This window comes from Pseudophryne corroboree, chromosome 2, assembly GCF_028390025.1.
Source record: "Pseudophryne corroboree isolate aPseCor3 chromosome 2, aPseCor3.hap2, whole genome shotgun sequence".
In the NCBI taxonomy this organism is placed as follows: domain Eukaryota; kingdom Metazoa; phylum Chordata; class Amphibia; order Anura; family Myobatrachidae; genus Pseudophryne; species Pseudophryne corroboree.
In genome coordinates, this window is record NC_086445.1 from 863,325,803 (window position 1) to 863,347,725 (window position 21,923).

The following is a 21,923-nucleotide window of genomic DNA, read 5'->3' on the forward strand; positions in this document are numbered from 1 at the left end:
ATCTTTCTTAGCTGTGCCCAGTCTCCTGCGGAGCCGCTATTCCCCATGGTCCTTACGGAGTCCCCAGCATCCACTAGGACGTCAGAGAAATATGGAAGTGTTAACAGGCATCAAGGCATGCTGAAATACACCATTATTGGAGTGCCGGCATATTTTGTAGTCGTGTATACACACACACAAATAGATGGAAACCTCCCTATAAAAATCCTGCATTTGCCCCTGAGGTAGGAGGCTGCTAGCCCTGCACAGTGTTCTCCTGTGTGACAGCAGCGCACAGACAGCGCCACTGTGCAGGGCTGACAACAGCCTCCTAGCACTGCGGGAGCAGTAGCTTCTTGCGGGAGCCAGCAGTGATCTCCCCCTCCCCATAGCCCGTCGCGGACACGCCCCCCGGACGGGGACGCGCTTTCACAGCTCCCCAGCAGCAGAGGTCGCTGCAGGGAGCTGATCTGAATGAGTCACGTGTGAGGGTGTCATGGCGGCGCCCAGTGGTAACACATCCCTGTCAGCAGCTATGACCCACGGCAATGTGCTCTCGCCATCGCCGGCCGCCGGGGACGGCACTCTGCAGTATAGCCTAATACTGGACCACTTAGTTGGGGATAAGAGAAGACCTAAAGATGTGATTCCCGGGGGTTTAGGGGGGATCCCCACACCCTTGAAATCCGAGGAGCATAAGATGATGGAGCGGGTGATGGAGAGCTGCGGCTTCAAGGCTGCCCTGGCGTGTGTTGGGGGTGAGTGGGCACCCGGGCTAGGGATGGGCGTGAAGGGACCAGCTTGTTGCTCCTGTACTGAGGGACAGAAATTGGGGTCTGTACTTGCAATTAAATGGGTTACTAGGCAATCCTCAGATGGAAATTAGGCAATCAAGTCCCTAGTAGTGTACATGTGTATATAAGTGCGGCTAAAAGAATGTAAAACACCTAAGCTTCAGTTTCATGTACTAGGTTCGAAAGAGCAGATTACTGTGCCAGTAGTAATATTTTTAATGGTCAGTTATCTTGAGGCGGTAGAGTAACTGGGGATTAGGGGGGGTCATTCCGAGTTGATCGCTCGCTAGCAGTTTTTAGCAGCCGTGCAAATGCATTGTCGCCGCCCACTAAGGAGTGTATTTTCGCTTTGCGGAAGTGCGAACGCTTGTGCAGCAGAGCGCCTGCAAAATCTTTTTGTGCAAAACAAGACCAGCCCTGTAGTTACTGTTCGTGTGCATTGAATCTAATGACGGAGGGACGGCTTTTGACGTCACATACCCGCCCAGCTACGTCTGCGTTTTTCTAAGCACTCCCTGAAAACGGTCAGTTGCCACCCAGAAACGCCCACTTAATGTCAATCTTCCTGTGTTCGGCCATGCGACTGGAATCTTCGTTAGACTCTGTGCAAACCCACGATGCTCATTGTACCCGTACGACGCGCCTACGCAATGCGGTGCATACGCATGCGCAGAAATGCAGATTTTTAGCCTGATCGCTGTGCTGCGAACAACGGCAGCTAGCGATCAACTCGGAATGACCCCCCTAGGTAAAAACCGGACTGGTCTGGGCCCAAGAAAGCTAGACCGGCTTCCTGCAGCAAACTCTGCCATTCTGGAGCTTGTAGTGCTCGTCCAGGGGGAGTCCTGTCCTGGGGGGTACCAGTGACAGCTGTCACCAGGGAGGAAGATATTACAGCCTCCCCAGATGGTCCGGACTGTTCCAGTTAATATCCCATCCCCGAATCATACAGCTAGACTGTAATCTCTCCCTCCCCGACTCCCCAGTGACAGCTGTCACAGCACCCCCCTAGATAGGTAACACCCCAGGACTGGGACTGACGGGGATGAGCACTACAAGCTCCAGAATGGCAGAGGTTGCTGCAGGGGGCTGGTGCTGCGCGTTTACCTAATCCGAGTAACTGGAATTAAAGAAATGGGACAAATTGCTTTCATATCAACTGTAGTTAAAATGAATTAAATTATGTATAGTGGCCCTGTCATGTACACATTGCATGCAGAATCGCCGGAAGTAGTTTTGGCAATGAACCATAGATCTAGCTCTGATATTGTCCTAGTTTTCCGTGGACAGGACAGTCCTTAAGAAATGCTAAAGGAAACAAAACACATTTGAGAAAATAGGTTATAGGTCACGTGCCTTACTCATAATAACTGTAAAAGAATATAAAATATGTCTATGTTCCATCTTGGGCAAGTGCTCAGACAGTTTGGAAAATCGTCATTAGCACCTAATTAACTCAATTCTAACGCTCTTAAAGTGATCAGTGACCTTCATTATGATGTACAAAGAGAGAAATCATAGGGTTTATGGGCCATTTCAGCAGAAAATCTGAAGCATAAAAGAGAAAACACGAACATGACTATAAGTTTGGGTGCAGTGTGCCTGAGAGGCCACCCTGGACAAACCTACATATTTCCGCAAAATATCCACAACCTTTGTCATTGTCATTCATAAAATAAACAAAAGATGAAAATAAAAGGAAAAATGAACCTTCAAAAGTCGGAGGAGTTTGGGAGCAGTGTGCCTGAGAGGCCAGGAGGGTCACTACTGTACTCCACGCAGGCGGCGGGAAAACGCACTAGAGGGGTTTCAAACAGCACCTAGAGATAGGAAGGCACTAGAAGGGACAGGCCCCTGCGCCCCCTTGGGGCAGAGAGGGGAGCCAGAACAGCTTTGCTGCGCCTATCAGGCCAGCTGCGCCTGACTGAGGGTCAAACATGCTTGGGATAGACATAAGGATATTCTTACAAAGAAATAAGATTCAAATAAGGTTTGAGATAAAAATATGGTAAAAAAGGAGGCAGACTAGATGGGCCAAGTGGTTCTTATATGCTGTCAAATTCTATGTTTCTACTGTATGTTTCTATTCAGAGTTGTCAGCAAACCAAAAAAAGTTAGCAATTGGGCAAAACCATGTGCACTGCAGGTGGGGCAGATGTAACATCTGCAGAGAGATTTAGATTTGGGTGGGTTATATTGTTTCTATGCTTAGTAAGTACTGGCTGCTTTATTTTTACACTGCAATTTAGATTTCAGTTTGAACACCTCACCTAAATCCAACTATTTGTGCACATGTTGCATCTATCCCACCTGCACTGCATATGGTTTTGCCCATTAGTGTGCCTTTTTGGCTTGCTAACAACTCTGAATAACCTCCTTTATCCGTCTCCACTTTAAAACTTTTTAAGTCTTAATTCATTTGGTGTCATGTCACTGGCAGTAACCTATTTTCTACTTTAGCTAACTATACAGTACTTTCGAAGAGCTTTATAAGGATTACATACGTAATCCACCGGGCGGGATACCGGCTGTCAGTACGAGTACCCTTGCGGGTTTGGTGGCGAGCTGCGATCGCCACAGGTTTTATTGCCACTCTATGGGTGTCGTGGACACCCAGGAGTGGAAGTAGCCAATGTGCGCTGGTATTCCCGACAGCCGGCAAATTGAACGGATCCCCCTTATAATATACAGTATGTACAACCATTGGTTTTTAGTTATTCTTTTTTTATACTTGTAAAAGTGGGTAGATTATTCGGTGCTCTTCTATTAAACCATCTTATATTCCAATGGGGATAACGCCACCAAGAAATAGGAATTTAATACCTACCGCTAATTCCTTTTCTCTTAGTCCGTAGTGGATACTGGGGTCTTGTACTTTAGTAAAATGGGGTATAGATTGGGTCCACTGGAGCCTGGCACTTTAAAACTTTTAGTGTGTGTATGTGTGTGCTGGCTCCTCCCCTCTGTGCCCCTCCTACCAGAATCAGTCTAGGAAAACTGTGCCCGAGGAGATGGACATACCATGAGAGAACAACAATACAACAGCGGTGAGGCAACAAGCCAACACACAACCATGAACGAAAGGAGGGCGCTAACCGGAACAGAGGATCGCAACACCAACCAAACGCAGATAGCACGGCTATCCCAACAACAAAACGGGACCGCAATGTTGGTCCAACCCAATACTTACACAGGTAAGCAGGAACGAAGCACTGAGGCGGGCGCCCAGTATCCACTGCGGACTAGGAGAAAAGGAATTACCGGTAGGTATTAAATTCCTATTTTCCCTTACATCCTAGTGGATACTGGGGTTTTGTACTTTAGTACCATGGGGAAGTCCCAAAGCTCACAAACGGGAGGGAGAGTGCTGAGACCCCATGCAAAACCGCCTGAGCAAACTGAAGGTCATCCTTGGCCAAGGTACCGAACCTATAGAATTTAACAAACGTGTTTGAACCAGACCAAGTTGCAGCTCAGCACAATTGTAGGGCCGAGACATCCCGGGCTGCCGCCCAGGAGGACCCCTCTGACCTCGTCAAGTGGGCTTGAATAGACATCAGCAAGGGCAGAGCCGCCAAAATATATGCCTGTTGAATAGTCAACCTGAGCGAGTCAGATTTCCAATGACGTGCCGTCCTTTTTACATAAATCTTCAGAGCCCTGACCACATCCAAGGACTGAAGGCCCGCAGACGTGTCAGACAACACTGGAACTACAATAGGCTGGTTCACATGAAAAGCTGACACCACCTTCGGCAAAAACTGAGGACGGGTCCTAAGTTCCGCCCTGTCTTCATGAAAAATGAAATCAGTACTCTTGCATGACAAGGCCCCTAATTCAGAGACACGCATGGCTGACGCCAATGCCAATAACATCACCGTCTTCCAGGTGAGAAATTTCAACTCCACCCTATGTAAGGGTTCAAACCAGTCTGATTGGAGAAAGTACAGAACCACATTGATGTCCCACGGAGCCGTAGGCGGTACAAAGGGCGGTTGCATATGAAGAACACCTTTTAGGAAGGTCTGTACTTTTGGCAACAAGGCAAGCTGTTTCTGGAAGAAAATAGAGAGCGCCGAAATCCGGACTTTGATGGAGCCTAAGCGTAGGCCCATATCCACTTCCGCTTGCAGGAAAAGTAGAAAACGACCAATTCTAAATTCCACAGGAGGAACCTTTCTACTTTCACACCAGTTAAAAAAAATACTTTTTCCAAATACGATGATAATGTTTTGACGTAACCATCTTCCTGGCCTGGACCATGGTGGAAATAACCCAGGAGGGAAGACCTTTTCTTGCTAGAATCTCCCCCTCAACTTCCAAGCCGTCAATTTAGCTGCTGTAAGTCTATATAGACGAATGGACCTTGCTGAAGAAGATCGTCATGGAGCGGCAGAGGCCAGGAATCCCCCAGAGCCAAGGCCCGGAGGTCCGAGTACCATGCCCGTCGAGGCCAATCCGGGTCAATGAGAATTGCCAGAATGCTTTCCCTTCTTAGCCTTTTTAGCACCCTTGGGATTAGCGGTAGAGGAGGGAACAGGTACACGAACCGGTACATCCACTGTGTCGGCGCATCCACTGCTACGGCTTGCGGATCCCTCGTCCTGGAACAGTAACGGCAGAGCTTCTTGTTGAAACGAGAATCGATCTGCGGACAGCCCCACCGGCGGATCAACTGTTGAAACACCTGGGGATGCAGGCCCCATTCCCCTGGATGGAGGTCGTGCCTGCTGAGGAAGTCCACTCCTGGAATGAATATGGCTGAAATGGCCCTTGCGTTGGCCTCCGCCCAGAGGAGGATCTTTGACACCTCTCGCATCGCCGCTCTGCTTCTTCTCCCTCCTTGTCGGTTTATGTACGCCACTGCCGTGGCATTGTCCGATTGAACCTGAATCGCCTGACCCTTCAGGAGATGGGAGGCTTGTAGAAGAGCATTGTAAATTGCCATGAGTTCCAGGATGTTTATCGGTAAAGTTGATTCCTGAACTTACCACAACTCTAGGAACTGGGCCCCTTGGGTCACCGTTCCCCAACCCCGGAGGCTGGCGTCCGTTGTCAGTGGAATCCACGGGTGGATATTGAAACATCTGCCCTCTAGTAGGTGAGGAAGTTGATGCCACCATAATAGAGAAATCCGAGCTTTCAAAGAGAGGGTCACTTCCTGATGCATCTGCAGATGAGATCCCGACCACCTGTCCAGCAGATCCAGGTGAAAAAGCCTGGCATGAAACCTGCCGTATTGGATTGCCTCGTAAGCAGCCACCATCCTGCCCAGTAACCTGATGCAAAGATGGATAGACACCCTGCGAGGACTGATTACCGAGCGGACCATAGCCTGGATAGCCAAGGCCTTGTCCATTGGGAGAAACACCTTTTGAGATACAGTGTCCATTATTATTCCCAGGAACTGAAGGCGCTTGGTCGGCTCCAGGTGAGATTTCTTGAAATTCGGGATCCACCCATGATCCGTGAGAAGGCGAGTTGTCAGATCGATGCTGTGTAGGAGACGGTTCCTTGACACATCTATTAGTAGGAGATCGTCCAAGTAGGGAACTATGTTGACCCTCGAAGCAGTGGATAATCCGAAGGGTAAGGCCTGAAATTGGAAATGGTCGTCCAATATGGCGAACCTGAGGTAAGCATGATGAGGAGGCCACACTGGAATGTGAAGGTAAGCATCCTTGACATCCAGAGACACCAGGAACTCCCCCTCCTCCAGAGCAGACACCACCGCCCTCAGGGACTCCTTTTAAATTTGAACACCCGCAGATATGGGTTGAGAGACTTCAGATTCAAGATGTGGCGCACCGAACCATCTGGTTTGGGAATGACAAAAAGACTGGAGTAAAAACCCCTGTTGCGTAACGGAGGAGGTACAGGAACTACCACCCCTGTCTGCAAGAGTTTTGAATAGCCTCTTGCAAGGTAACTTTTGCTGCGGGTAAAGCTGGTAAGCCCGACTTGAAAAACCTGTGAGGAGGTAGAGTTTGGAATTCCAGCCGGTATCCATGGGAAATGAGGTCCCTCACCCAAGGATCCCGGCAGGACTACGCCCACACGTGGGTGAAGTGTTAAAGGCGAGCACCTACCTGAAGTCGCCTCGTCGCTGGGGCCAACCGTCACGTGGAAGGTTTAGCGGCAGGGGATCCTGTGGTCTGGTCCAGGGAGACAGCAGATGCAGGTTTACGGGACTTACCACGAGATCCTCTGGAAGTGGTGGAGACCCCTTGGCCCCTGCCTCTGAACCTTGTCACACGAAAGGACTGCAAGGAGGGTCCGGTGTAAGAACGTCTAGCAGGTGGTGCAGCTGACGGCAGGTAGGTAGACTTACTCACCGTTGCCTGGTAGATCCACTTATTCAATTCATTTCGAAACAAGGCATCACCTGTAAAGGGAAGATTTTCCACACCCTTTTTGGAATCAGCGTCCGCCGCCCAATGCCGTAACCACAGAGCTGTTTTGTATGCAATAACTGTGCAGCGGCTCCCCCCTGGCTATGACCCCCTGGTACCGGTTCAGACAGACTAACAGTGTGGGTCCTGGAGGAGCAGTGTGCATGTAGCCTTGATGATCCGCAGCAGCAAGGAAATGGCGCCTTCCTGACGCTGGTCCCGCTCCGCTCTGGGAAGCCCCGCCCCTCATAATGGCACGCGGTCCCACACAGTTTTTCCTAGCCACAAGTGGAAAAAACACCTTAAATATTGTCTGTAGCAGTTCACACAAGCCTTCAGAGACAGTGAGCACTGCGGGCTTGTAGCCCAGAGCCAGGAGGTTGGTTCGGTTCCCCCTCTAAGTCCCACAAAGCAGGTAGTCTGTTTGCCAAGCAGAGCTACCTGAAAATAAGAAACTAAATCAAAAGTAAAGAAAAAAAATCTCTGGAGCTCCAGAGAAGTGCACCCGGCTCCTTGGTCACATTTTTCTAAATTGAGTCTGCTAGGAGAGGCATAGAGGGGAGGAGCCAGAACACACATACACACACACTAAAAGTTTTAAAGTGCCAGGCTCCAGTGAACCCGATCTATACCCCATGGTACTAAAGTACAAGACCCCAGTATCCACTAGGACGTAAGAGAAACTTTCATGATGGAATATAATAGAAAAGGAGACTTCACAATGGCCAAACAGAGGACCATCCAGAAAAATGGATAAGAACATATCTATTTTATTTGTGTCCACTATATCCATCCGGTAATTACTGCTTTAAATTTATATTTTTATTCTTTACCTATTAAAATGTATTATCTTAAATTTCCACCGTGTAATTTAATGCAAGGTAAACGTCAGTGTTTCTTAAATAATGTATCATTTTTATAAAATGCCAGTGCTGTTTTATTTAATTAGTGTTTTCAGTAACCTAATACAGCATGATAAACAATCTAACATCAAAGACACTATAATTGGCTAATTGTACAGGTACTTTAAGGCTTTTCATCTACTTAGATTACTTACACACAAACAGGTTTTGAAGTTTTTTACAGCTTTAATTTTATGTGGTAGCTTGTTCGACTTCCAAAATGTTATAAACTGGCTATGCTAATTTAATGAGTTTGTATTCTTTTAGATATTAAGTTTAGTTTTGATGTGTTTTTACATGTAGTACTTGACATACATTATTCTTCCACTGCTGTGATAGCATGTCAAAAGAAGGTACAATGTAGAGTTAGGGATAACTGATTACTATGAAAAGCACAATTCACATAGACTAGCATCTATAAAACATGCTTGGCTGGGAAATTCCTGCGCCTTACACTGTACTTATGTTGTAATGTGCAGTAGTGAATAGTTTATACCACACACACTTTAGGTCACAGGAGTCATTTCAGCGAAACAATCGTAAAACCAGAAAAAATGCAAACAAGATGAAAACAATATTGTTAAAAAACAAACAAATTTTGCGTTTTTTTTCCTTTGCCCTAGTTTTATAAATGTTATTAGTCATGTCATTAGTAAACTTTACAGCTAGGCAAGTGAAATATTGCAGCAATGTTTATATTTTCCCTTTAGCAACAGTTCTATAATGGTCATGGCTGATGAAATTGCTTGTTTTCTTTGATTTTGGAGAACAGTATAGAAGTTAGCATAACATTTTCAATACAGTGCAATGGCGACATAGGTATACACGCAAAACATTACCCTTCGCACAAACACCTCTGTAGCACTATGCGGCTTCTGCACTTCCTGAGAAGCAGCTTCAAGCTTTCTTCTGGTTAATTTCAGCACGAATGCCTTTACTATATATATATATATATATATATATATATATATATATATATTTTTTTTTTTTTTTAAAGTTTCGGGGGGGGGGGGGGGGTATTTTATTTGGTTTTCTTGCACTACATTTTTGTTGTCCATCTTTTCTCGCTCAGTCTATGGGGTCAATCCAATGTTTTCCCCTTGGCGAGTTAATACTCTAACCCTGTGCCCACAATTTGATTGACCCCTATACTGTATATAATATCTCTAATTTGTTGATACTGTTAAACATGACAGATTATAATTCATTGTGCATCTCATACCAATTTTTGGAATTAATCCAGTTAAACAATTCAGATGTTCACGTTTGTCAATTTGGTATTTGTTTTTATGTCTTTGCAGGCACCTGGGATGTTTGAGTGGATCCCAGAGCAATAATCCTAGCTGCTTAAAATTCAGTTGGACTGGAAATAATTGCCATGTTTTTGATGTTTAGTATCTTAGAGGTTAAAGCAGAACCATGTTTCTGCTGCAGGGTACACTGGGCTCCACAGGGAATGACATTGGGGTGTAGAGTAGGATCTTGATCCGAAGCACCAACAGCCTCAAAGCTTTGACTGTTCCCAGAATGCATAGTGCCGCCTCCACTATAACCCCGCCTCCGCGCACAGGAGCTCAGTTTTGTAGTTGGTGCCATGCAGTAAGCAGGAATACAACAGGAAGGCTGCTCCAGCAGCCCTGAGAAGACGCTTTTAATGAAAGATGAAGACTTCAAGGGCTGCAGCAGAGACACTGACTGTGTTAGATGTCAGTCAGACATCTCCTGCTGCAGCTCCATCACCTCCCCCAGCGGCGCTGTATACTCCCGAGCCCTGGTTGCCGGGCTCCGGTTTCTTCCAGTTAGTCTCACACACACTACCGCTGTTCTCCTGGATCGCGTGGCCGCACTCAGAGAGGAGGTAAGTGGGTCCCCTCGGCGGGACCCGCTGTAAATCGCGATCGTGCGTGGTTGGTGGACACTGTGGCAGTACAGGGACCCCACTAGGTCGGTTTCCTCTCATAAACCGTTTTTATAAGCCCACAGTATCCGGTGGTGAAGTCCAGCAGGGAGATAAGGCTTTGACCTGTAGCCCCTCCCCCAGCCCCAGGACTCCATTTAGAGTAAATGTTCCCGCCCTGGAGCTGCATATCTCTCTCTCCCTCACTCCCTGTCAGCGTTTTGGCACTATTAGGACAAGCTGAGCTGATCCTGGGACTGTTGGGCAAATCCTCCTCTGTAAAACCGCCTGCATATCAGCGCTGTGCATTTTACAGGACACTTAAGTATTCTACATGTCTGCTGAGAGTGTTAGTTAAGAAAGAGTGCATTTAGTCAGGGTTATATAGTACAAATACCCTGTGATATACATCCAGTCTTTACTGTGCATTGTTATATCTATTGAGTGTATAGCTATACATAGTACTACTTTGTATGGCTAGTCCAGTGCAGTTTTATTGCATGTCATAATTTCTTCTTTGTGTAATGTGACTATGTGTGTGTGCATATAGCTACTGTGTGACCTCCATTTCGTATATCTCACTTAGATTGCTATCCCTGTATTCTATAACCCACAGGTTCTCAAACTCGGTCCTCAGGACCCCACACAGTGCATGTTTTGTAGGTCTCCTCACAGAATCACAAGTGTAATAATTAGCTCCACCTGTGGACCTGTTAAAATGTGTCAGTGAGTAATTAATACACCTGTGCACCTGCTGGGTTACCTGCAAAACATGTACTGTGTGGGGTCCTGAGGACTGAGTTTGAGAACCACTGCTATAACCTGAGGGGGCTAAGTGAGTCAGGTTTATCATTTAATATAGGTGTTTCACAAGATATACTCAGTGTGTATTTTTTCTGTGATTTTTAGTCGCCATATACCTCTTGAATCCCCTGTTTGTGCTGTTACACTGCACAGGGGGTTCTTGTCAGATATTGTGCTGCTGATATTGTACTGGTTTGCCCTGCATTGAGTTTTTGGATATGTCAGCTACAAGGGGCAACGGAGCTGGGGCTGATCCCACATTATGTGGTGATGACGCTGCAGATGCATTTGAGGAAAACATAGCAGCTGAGGGTTCAGGTTCTGGGGGCTCATTAACCCCCAGTGGGATCGTAGCAATGGGGGTTCAAAATGACCCGCCTTGGGCTACTTTCTCCACGCTTTTGAATACGCTGGTAACTAGAATAACTCCCCCTATGGGACCTCCTGTGCCGGTACAACCGCTTATGGTCCCCGCTGTTAACCTGCCTTGGGCAGATCAACTGTCTACTCAGTTACAGCAATTGAACCAATGACTGACTACTCAGAAGTCTAACCCTTGCCCGCCTAAGACCAAGGGGTTCCCTAAGTGGGCTATTACTTCCTCACAATCCACCAACGTCCCAGACACTTCATCTAAAGAGGATGGCGTTTATACTGACCCCACAGATTCTGATCCTGACGCTTCTGATGGGGAATCTGTTTCACATGTGGATGTTCCTGACTTGTTGAAGGCTGTCAGGCTCATTTTTCAGATTACTGATGATCCGAAGCCTGATGCTGCCCCTAAGAAACCGAAGAGATTTAAACGTCAGCAAGTGGTTAAACAAGTTTTACCTCATTCTGATCATTTAGTTGACATACGTCAGGAGTCCTGGGAAAATCAAGGAAAGAAATTCAAGCCTCACAAGAAGATGCTGGCTCGCTATCCCCTTGCTGTAGAGCTAAGTAAAAATTGGGAAACACCCTCGCCAGTGGATTCGCAGGTGGCGCGGCTGGTGGTATCCTCAGCTCTGCCAGTAACTACCGTCACGTCTTTGAAAGAACCGACGGATAAGCGTGTGAAGGGTTGTCTTAAGGTGATTTACACCATCGTAAGTGCTGTGCACCGGCCCACCTTTGCAGCGACATGGGCTGCAGAGGCTATTGAAGCGTGGGCTCAGGAGTTGGAAGCTGAGATGTCTTTCAATGCTTCTGATCATGATAGACAATGCTTATCGTATATTGTCACAGCTTCTCATTACATTAAAGAGGCGGCTTCTGATGCCGGTATCCTGGCGGCCAAGGCTTCTACTACGTCCATACTGGCTCGCCGGATTCTATGGTTGCAGTCCTGGTCCGTGGATCTGGACTCTAAGAAAACCCTGGAGGTACTCCCTTTTTAAGGGAGACATCCTTTTCGGAGAAGACCTCAACAAGATTGTGGCAGACTTAGCTTCTGCTAAAACAGCTTGTCTACCTAGTTCTGCTCCTTCGGTATGGAAGGCTAAGAGTATTCCTTTCGCTCCTTTCGTCCTTCAGGGAAAGCAAAGGGTCAGGCGTACCCGAAACAGGCTCGCACTTCCAAACCCAAACGGGCCTGGGCTGCCCGTCGGCCTGCTACCAAGACTGATAAGCCTGCCGCATGACGGCGCGGGCCTCCCTCTGGGGGATCCCAGGGTGGGGGTCCGACTTCTAGGGTATACCCAGGAATGCTTGAAGACCACTTCCGATGCCTGGGTACGGGAAGTCGTCACTCGAGGTTACGCCGTATCCTTCAGAAATCACCCCCCTCATCGATTTTGCCTGACAGACGTTCCATCGGGTCAGGTGAAGGCAAAAACTCTTCATTCGGTGGTACAGTCCCTCCTGGACACAGGAGTGGTAGTACAGGTGCTTCTGGGTCAGAGAGGCAGGGGGTACTATTCACCGCTGTTCCTAGTCCCAAAACCGAATTGGTCATCCTGACCCATTCTCAACTTCAAGTCCTTGAACAAATTTGTGAAGGTCTCCAAAGTTTCATATGGAAACTCATCACTCTATTGTTCTCGCATTGGAACCTGGGGACTATATGGTCTCCCTGGACATACAGGATGCTTACCTGCATATTCCCATTGCAATGTCTCATTGGCAATACCTGAGGTTTGCGGTTGGCAACCTCCTTTACCAATTACGGGTGTTACCTTTTCGTTTGACCACGGCTCCACGAGTCTTCACCAAGGTCATGGCGGTAATGACGGCTGTGCTCCGCGGTCAAGGGGTCAGGATCCTACTGTAACCAGACGACTTGTTGATCCTTGCAAATTACCCAGAAATTCTCCTACGCCATCTGGATCTGACTATCCAGTTTCTGCAAGCCCACGGGTGGCTCATCAACTGGAAGAAATCTTCCCTGGTCCCTGCTCAGTGCATGGTGCACCTGGGGGCGTTGTTGGACACTCACAACCAGCGGTTGTTTCTGTCTCAGGAGAAAGACCTGAAGCTTCAAGACAGGATTCGATGCTTCCTATCTCATCCGCAAGTGTCGATACATTAGGCAATGCAAGTGCTAGGTCTCATGGTGTCGGCTTTCGACATGGTGGAGTACGCTCAATTCCATTCCCACCCTGTGCAGAAGCTGATCCTTGCCAAGTGGGACGGCCTGTCTTGGGTCAGGTCTCAAATGATCTCGTCTCCGGAGGTCCGTCTGTCACTGAGCCGGTGGCTTCAGGACCAACGATTGAGCAGGGGTTGTCCCTTCTGGATCTCCAATTGGGTCCTTCTGATGATGGATGCTAGTCTGAGAGGTTGGGGCACGGTGTTGGAGCAACACTCCCTTCAGGGCCGGTGGACCAAGGAGGAGTCTCTCCTCCCGATAAACATTCTGGAATTGCGGGCGGTGTTCAACTCATGGAACTTGGCCCAGCATTTAATACAGAACAGACCTGTTCAAGTACAGTCGAACAACGCCACCACGGTGGCGTACATCAATCAAGGTGGCACTCGAAGCAGTATGGCAATGAGGGAAGTATCAAGGATTCTTCAGTGGGCGGAACGTCATCTGCCAGCCATATCGGCAGTATTCATTCCGGGGGTCCTAAACTGGGAAGCGGACTTTCTCAGTCGTCAGGACGTACATGCCGGAGAGTGGAGCCTCCATCCAGAAGTGTTTCAACTCCTCATGGATAGGTGGGGCCTTCCAGATGTGGACCTGATGGCGTCTCGACACAATCACAAGTATCCGGTCTTCGGAGCAAGGACAAGGGATCCTCAAGCAGCGTTCATGGACGCACTGGCAATTCCATGAAACTTTCAGCTGCCTTACGTGTTCCCTCCGGTATTACTCCTGCCCAGAGTAATAAGGAAGTTCAAGCAAGAAGGAGGAATCCTGCTTCTGATCGCTCCCGCGCGGCCCAGACGGCATTGGTTCTCAGACCTTCAGGGTCTCTCAGTAGAGCGTCCCCTTCTACTTCCACAGCGCCCAGATCTCCTTGTTCAGGGCCTCTGTGTATATCAGGATTTAGCCCGGTTGGCTTTGACGGTGTGGCTCTTGAAGCTTCCGTCTTGAGGGCCAAAGGTTTTTCTGAGGCGGTCATTCAAACTATGTTGAAGGCCTGGAAACTGGCTTCTGCTCGGATTTACCATAGGGTCTGGAATTCTTACTTTGCTTGGTGCGCATCTAACAACCATGACGCTTACAAGTTTAGTACGGACAAACTTTTGGTCTTTCTACAACAGGGCCTGGATTTGGGCCTTCGTCTGGCCTCCATCAAGGTTCATATTTCTGCCTTGTCGGTTTGGTTCCAGAGGAAAATTGCGACGTTACCTGATGTACATACGTTCACTCAGGGTGTGTTACAGATTCAACCTCCCTAAATCCTGCCTGTGGCCACTTGGGACTTGTCGGTGGTTTTGGAGGCCTTGCAAGGGTCTCCGTTTGAGCCTCTTGAATCTGCAGACCTTAAGTGGCTTTCTCTTAAGGTGTTGTTTCTGCTGGCTATTGCCTCTGCTAGACGGGTGTCGGATTTGGGTGCCTTATCTTGTAGGTCACCATATCTGATTTTTTTACCGTGATCGGGCGGTTCTAAGAACACGTCCCGGGTATTTACCTAAGGTGGTGTCTTCTTTCCACCTTAATCAGGAGATTGTGGTTCCGGCCTTTGCCTCTCCTGAATTGTCTTCCAAAGAGTGGTCTTTGGATTTGGTATGGGCTCTCCGTATCTACGTGAAGAGAACTGCCTCCATCAGGATGTCGGATTCTCTCTTTGTTCTGTTTGGTTTTCACAAACGTGGCTGGCCTGCTCACAAGCAGACCCTAGCCAGATGGATTAGAATGGTGATTGCACATGCTTATGTACAGGCTGGCCTTCCAGCTCCTGCTACCATCAAGGCCCGTTCTACTCGGTCGGACCTTATTGGGCGGCCCGCCGTGGTGCGACCCTTGAACAATTGTGCAAGGCGGCTACGTGGTCCTCAATGAACACGTTCATAAGGTTTTATGCCTTTGATACTTCTGCCTCCCAGGATGCTTCCTTTGGACGCCGGGTTCTCGTGCCCGCTACAGTGCGTCCCCTCCCATAAGGAACTGCTTTAGGACATCCCCAGTGTCTTTCCCTGTGGAGCCCAGTGTACCCCGCAGCTGAATACAAGATTTATGGTAAGAACTTGCCGTTCTTAAATCTCTTTCTGCGAGGTACACTGGGCTCCACAGGGCGCCCACCCTGACGCACTTAGCTTCTTTGGGTTGGTATGGCATTAGCCGCTGACACTTTCTCCTGTCGTGAGAATGTGATGTATGTGGCTACTAACAGTTGTCGTCTCTTTTGCCTGCTACTGCATTGGACTGGTTAACAAAAACTGAGCTCCTGTGCACGGAGGCAGGGTTATAGAGGAGGCAGTGCTATGCATTCTGGGAACAGTCAAAGCTTTGAGCCTGTTGGTGCCTCGGATCAAGATCCTATTCTACACCCCAATGTCATTCCCTGTGGAGCCCAGTGTACCTCGCAGAAAGAGATTTAACAATGATAAGTTCTTACCATAAATCTCGTTTTTTAAGTAGACAGCATGCTTCTATAGGAAGAAAATATAAACATTGCTCTGTACATTTTCTTCCAGTGCTAATTTGCAAACCGTTTTCTGTTGAGATGTTCTGTATTATTTATGCAAATCATTCTCTGTTTCCCTTAGGTTTTGTCCTTGGTGGAGCGTTTGGTGTGTTTACTGCTGGTATTGACACAAATGTAGGTTTTGATCCTAAAGATCCTTTTCGCACTCCTACTGCTAAAGAAGTGTTGAAAGATATGGGTCAGAGAGGAATGTCCTATGCCAAGAATTTTGCCATTGTAGGGGCAATGTTCTCCTGCACAGAATGTCTAGTGGAGTCAGTAAGTATACTTCATACATGTGATGTAGGCTATTCATCTATTTCACTTTTCATACATAGTGATCAGGATTCAGTATCTTACCATTTTGACTGAATAAGATTCCAAGAGCTTAAATAATACAATAACATACAACCGACGTTCTCAAATGTGGTCCTCAAGACACCCCAACAGTCCAGGTTTTAAATATATCCATTGCTCAGCACAGATGGTTTAATCAAATTGTCTGCGTTACCAATTAAGTCACCTGTGGCCAAGCATTGATATACTTAAAACCTGGACTGTTGGGGTGCCTTGAAGCCAGCGTTTGGAAACCTCTGACATACACAAACAATAATACTGTAAATCAGCAAAGAGAAGTTATTCCCTATACATATTATACATCAATAGAGATATTGCTCCTATGTAGTAGATATTTTACTCTGGGGGGCCAATTCTATTGTTTTGGGCATCTAAATATCCAGTCCAAACTGGACTTTTTAGACGTCCAAATGATTGTCACAATTCAATTGTGTTTGGACAACCATGCATGTCGCGGCCAAACAGACCGGGTTTAGCCGCCTAATATAGCTAAACCCATCTAAACTCCCTGCTTTGGATATCCAAAGTGCAGAGTGTTCACACGAGAAAAGAATGACTGGGCACCTAAACGGAGCAACAATTGAATTGCTCCGTTTCGTGCCCCCTGATAGTAGTGTTGCAAAGCTGGCAAAGTGCAAGCTAACAAACTTACATTAATACATAATGAACATAATAAATACATTAAGCAAAATCACACATCTGTCCTCCTTTTGTAGTTGTGTTGGTTCATTGCCTCCTACTTTACTGTAGATGTCTTTGCTGATATTTCCTAGATGCAGGTTATATAACACCAATAGAGGTGAATTACCCACAAAAGCACTTTAGGACAGGTTGAGTAATTTCCCCTCATTGACCCTCCTAAAATCACCAAACCATCAACATGCCATAGTCTAGAGCAGAGATTTTCAACTTTTTACAACTCGTGGCACACTGAACAAGATTTAAATATTGCCAAGGCACACTCTGTCAAAAATATTACTTAGAAAGAACATACAAACTCTACACACATAAGTCGCTATACTTGCAAATACGCGCAGCGAGCACAGCAATATATGGTAACACATGCATTTACACGGACATGCCACAGAGATGCATTCGACACTTATTTCATACAGTACATAATTATAATATCAAGCGCCAGACATCATGATGATTTAAAATTTTATATAATGAAGTAATGTCATGTATGTGTATTATTTGAACGAAGCAAGATACTCCTGTCATATTTGGTATTTAAGCAACCAGATTAATGTGTAGATTCATTTGATACTTGTTATTAAGTTGTAGGACATTGCAACAAATAGTTATGATTAAATGTATGAAAGCTAAAATCACTCTTATTAGTACAATGGACAGGAAACTCAGGCCAGCCCTTTGGATGTCTTCAAGGCTGAACCTGTTTAGCATACGAACAAACCAGTGACTCATCATGAATGAGAAAGTTCGCTCCCCCAAACTAGATAACACATTGCTGATCACACAGTTCTCAGTTGCTGTTTTGTATCAGACGATGATGGAGTTGCTGCCAGATCAGTTCCTGCATGATTTTACAGAGAGAGAGAGAGTGATATGGAGAGATGAATTTATATGAAAAAGATATGGTAATTGTATCGCTGGCCTGTAACTGTATGTATTAACTACTTACTGTATGAGTTGTAACCATGTAACTATAGGTATACTGTAAATTGTAATATATTGAATCCATATCCTTTTAATAACAAATATATACATCAATGAGCTTTGGAACTCAGATAATGTGTGGGTGTATTGTTTTCTCTTATGGGATGCAGTGTTTTGCTATGTATAGCGCACATTCATGGCACATGGTAATAAGAGGTGCAGGCGTTTACAATATATATTAGAGCAGGCATTTTTAAATATTTGTTAGAAAGCAATTTGGTATTTACAACTCAAATATAATAGTGATGCATGGTGCAGTTGCATGTCCTAGGATGTCAGCTTCTCCATAGGTAACGCCTAAGCCACATCTGAGAAAGCCAGAAAAGCCCAACACTGCCCGGGCCCAAAATTAGAACTGGCTCTGCAACCACTAAACCCACCAGTATTGATCGTTCCAGGGCTTCAGTAGCGGCAAAACACTGACGGGCCTGTCTCTGCTTCTATGGCTGCACACCTGGAGACTGATCATGGCACACTGGTGTACCACGGCACAGTGGTTGAAAAACACTGGTCTAGAGAATAAACCTTAAAGGCTATTCAAACTCCTGTGCACCAAGGTCCCCCCACTCATAACTTCTGCAGTTTTTGTTCTCACTATGGTATTCACTCCAGCCAAGTAGTTACTGTACAGGAGCTGGGTAAAGATTCCGAAAATGTGTTCAAAAACGTCCTGATAACGACCTCTCCAATTTAGGAATAAATATTACTTCCTTTTTTTTTAAATTCTGCATTTCAGGTACATTTTATACTTTAAAGGCAAATGTTCACCTTTCATGTAACCCTTTAATTTTTTTTTTACTGCCACAGTTGGTAGAAGATTCTTAAACACATTTCCCACCAATATCAGTTGCACGCTGATGGGTTTATACAAGTTAAATAACAGGTATAAATCTTAAAATAATGTGAAGGTTCCTTTGTTGGACTGTTATTTTAAGCAAGCCATTGTCATAGAAGGGGAACAATGTGAACCCAACCATCGGTTTTCTATAGAACTTGTGCAATTCTCTGTTCAGTCTCCCAGCTTGACACACGGCTCTGCTGCCTACACACAAGGGACAATTACATATTCCACTGCTGCAGCTTTGTTTTATTTGTCTTGAATATTCTTTTTTTGAAGGAATATTGTAGAGAAAAGGTATATCCACATTGCTAGTGTTTTCTGTTACCATTGGGTGAGACGTTTGCTGTGCAACCTAGCCTGGGTTTACATTTCTAGATGCCTTTATGGTGTGGGGCAGTGGTTCCCAAACTTTGTTGAATCATTGTGCACTAGAGTTTGGGAACCACTGGTGTATGGTTAAAATTAAATGAGAACTTCTTCAGCCATACCAAAATAAATGTGCAGCATACTAGTAGAAATAGCAGGGTTCTCCAACACGGGAACCTACTTATGTGGAAAGACCAGGTGACTGAAGCTGTCAGAAGAATGACTTGCTATGAATGATTGTGAGTGTGTAGGGTCCAGGGTATCTCTGTCATCAACATTAGACTGAGGTTACTGGTTTCTGTATATTGTAAGAGGAGGGGGTAACTTCAGTTACAGAAAACGGTCAAATGAAGCTGTGATTTTAATAGTTAAAAGTACATCAGTAAGTGTTTCAGCGAGAAATAACAGGTTTGTGTATAAGGGTGTTGGCAGGGCTTTGTATATGTTCTGGACAGCAGAATGCCAAACAGAGTAATGTTTTATCTTAAATAATTGTAACTGTGTCGGCAGTATAACATTAAACATTATGCTTTCAACAGCATGACTTTCAGTAATCTAACTACCTCCTGTCTGTGGGTGGAAGCATTGACAATGTAATATTGTCCTACAAATGCCTATCTGTGTTTAACATTTTGTTCATGTCTTACAATAGATAACTTCTCTTTAACTGCGGTAAATATTTGATTTTTCTATTTTAGTATCGAGGAAAATCCGACTGGAAGAACAGTGTGATAAGTGGATGTATTACAGGGGGTGCCATCGGCTTCAGAGGTAAATGATTTATTCTCTGTCATAGGATTAGCTTTTTTGTGTAGATTTTTAGGACTATAGTTGTAAGAATAGGGTGTAAGCTGGTGACCGCCTCCTGAGAACATAATATGCATGCAGGTTCGAAGTTGAGAGAATATTGCTGTCCGACCCAGGTCCCATTTATAGCGGAGGGAGATCGGATTTCCTGGCGCCTGGAGATGATATCATCTCCATGTGCCGGCAGAAGAGTTCCACTGCACACGGGTGCTGCGTGAACGTCGCCGACCCAAGAATAACCAGGGTCAGCGGTGTGAACGGGGTCTGATCCTTTGGAGCTGTGTTCCAATTCTGGGTCAGACCCCGGACTTTGGTGTAAAATGTGTATTAATAAAGCTTCTACAAAGGAAACCTGCTCGTAAGACATCATCGCTGTGTGTCTGCATAGCCATCACCCAAGAACACCTAATACATTTTCAAAACATTTCTTAAGGCCAATATATCGCGGGCCAGTGTGTACGGGCGATATGTCTGTGAACTCCATCGTTCACAGACATATCGCGTCGGCCCCACAGCATAGCCGACGGCCAATATATCTACCGATTTGTTGGCGCATCGCTGTGTGTGTACGGGCGGTCGGCCGTCTGCCTGTACACATGTTGCTGCGGCCGGCGGTGATTGACAGCTGCCCGCCCAGTTCATGCCGTCAGTCCCCGACGGATCGGGCAGTAGTATGCACAGCATGCTGCCTGATCCGTCTATAGATATATCTGCCATTCAATTGATCAGCAGATATATCTATCAGTGTGTACCCACCATTAGACTGCGACTGACCGCGGGCTTTGGATGTATGCTCAGTAGTGGTAAAAAAAACCCCTCATCTGCGTCCAGTATCGGCATATGCATCCGATTCAGATTCCAGCTCCAAGTGCTAAAATGACAGATATAGCCTCTAATCTGTCATCCTCTCGGACATGTACAAAGGGACTTTAATTGTTGGCTGTTTTGCCGACTGTTACACTAAATCATATGAGGACAAAAAAGTCAGATACAGTGAAAACTCCTTGACATGTTGTTTATGCAAACCAAGGTATCCAGAGATGAAGTGTACCCCTTAGCTACCGGCTTCTCAGGAGCCATTTAAAAAAATAAAAAAAATAAAAAAAGATTTACTTATTGCCACCACCTTGTAGTTTTATCCTAGGTTGGGTTTCCAAAGGAATGAATTCAAGCAGTGGCGACCCTCGTTATAGGGGTCCGATGGCATATTTTCTATTTCTACTGGAACAAGGCAATGTATTATTGACATATGGTCTGAATGAAGCTACTTGCCCCACTTTATTAATTGTAGTAGACTAATAGGCCCTACACATTAGGCGATTTCACTGAAAGATATGAACGATCTCGTTTATTAATGAATGAGATGTCGTTCATATCTTTCAGTGTGTAGGCACCAACGATGAGTGGCCCCGTGCTTGTGAATCGTTGGTGCCGGGTCGCTTATACATGCAGGCCAAAATGGACAATCTCGTCCATATTAGCATGCATTGCTATGGGGTCGGGTGATGCCGGCCGCCGTGTCGGGCACCTCGGTGGCACATCCCCAAATGTGTGGGGCCCTTAAGGCTGGGCTGCATAGGTTAACTTTTTTTTATTTTATTATTTGACTTTGTAAGATTAATTGCATACAATCACTAATTCTGTGTGTAAATTATTTCAGTGTGTCACATTACACAAAAGATTTGTTATTCACTGATCCAAAGATATGTTGAGTGATTTTGGGTAGGATTTGCTTATTGAAACAAGACTGGGGTCTTGTACTTTAGTAGCATGGGGTATGGCACTTTAAAAAACCTTTAGTGTATGTGTGTGCTGGCTCCTCCCCTCTATGCCCCTCCTACCAGACTCAGTTTAAAAAAATGTGCCCAAGGAGCCGGGTACATTTCTCTGGAGCTCCAGACAGTTTCCTTTATTTTTATTTTAGTTTGTTATTTTTAGGTAGCCCTGGTTGGCAACCAGACTACCTGCTTCATGGGACTTAGAGGGGGGACCGAACCAACCTCCTAAGGGTTAATGGTTCGTAATCCCAGCTGACAGGACACTG

The 21,923-nt window shown here is 46.0% G+C and overlaps 1 protein-coding gene across 1 annotated transcript in view; it reads left to right on the forward strand.

The window, feature by feature from the left end:
* Positions 1 to 403: 403 nt before the first annotated feature.
* Positions 404 to 21,923, forward strand: part of TIMM22 (translocase of inner mitochondrial membrane 22) — a 33,728-nt gene continuing 12,208 nt past the window's right edge. Inside the window, exons 1-3 of the mRNA XM_063955867.1 lie at positions 404 to 737; positions 15,911 to 16,107; positions 19,771 to 19,843. Of these exons, the coding sequence (XP_063811937.1) occupies positions 476 to 737; positions 15,911 to 16,107; positions 19,771 to 19,843 (532 nt within the window). The 5' untranslated portion in view covers positions 404 to 475. The remainder of the gene's footprint in view (positions 738 to 15,910; positions 16,108 to 19,770; positions 19,844 to 21,923) is intronic.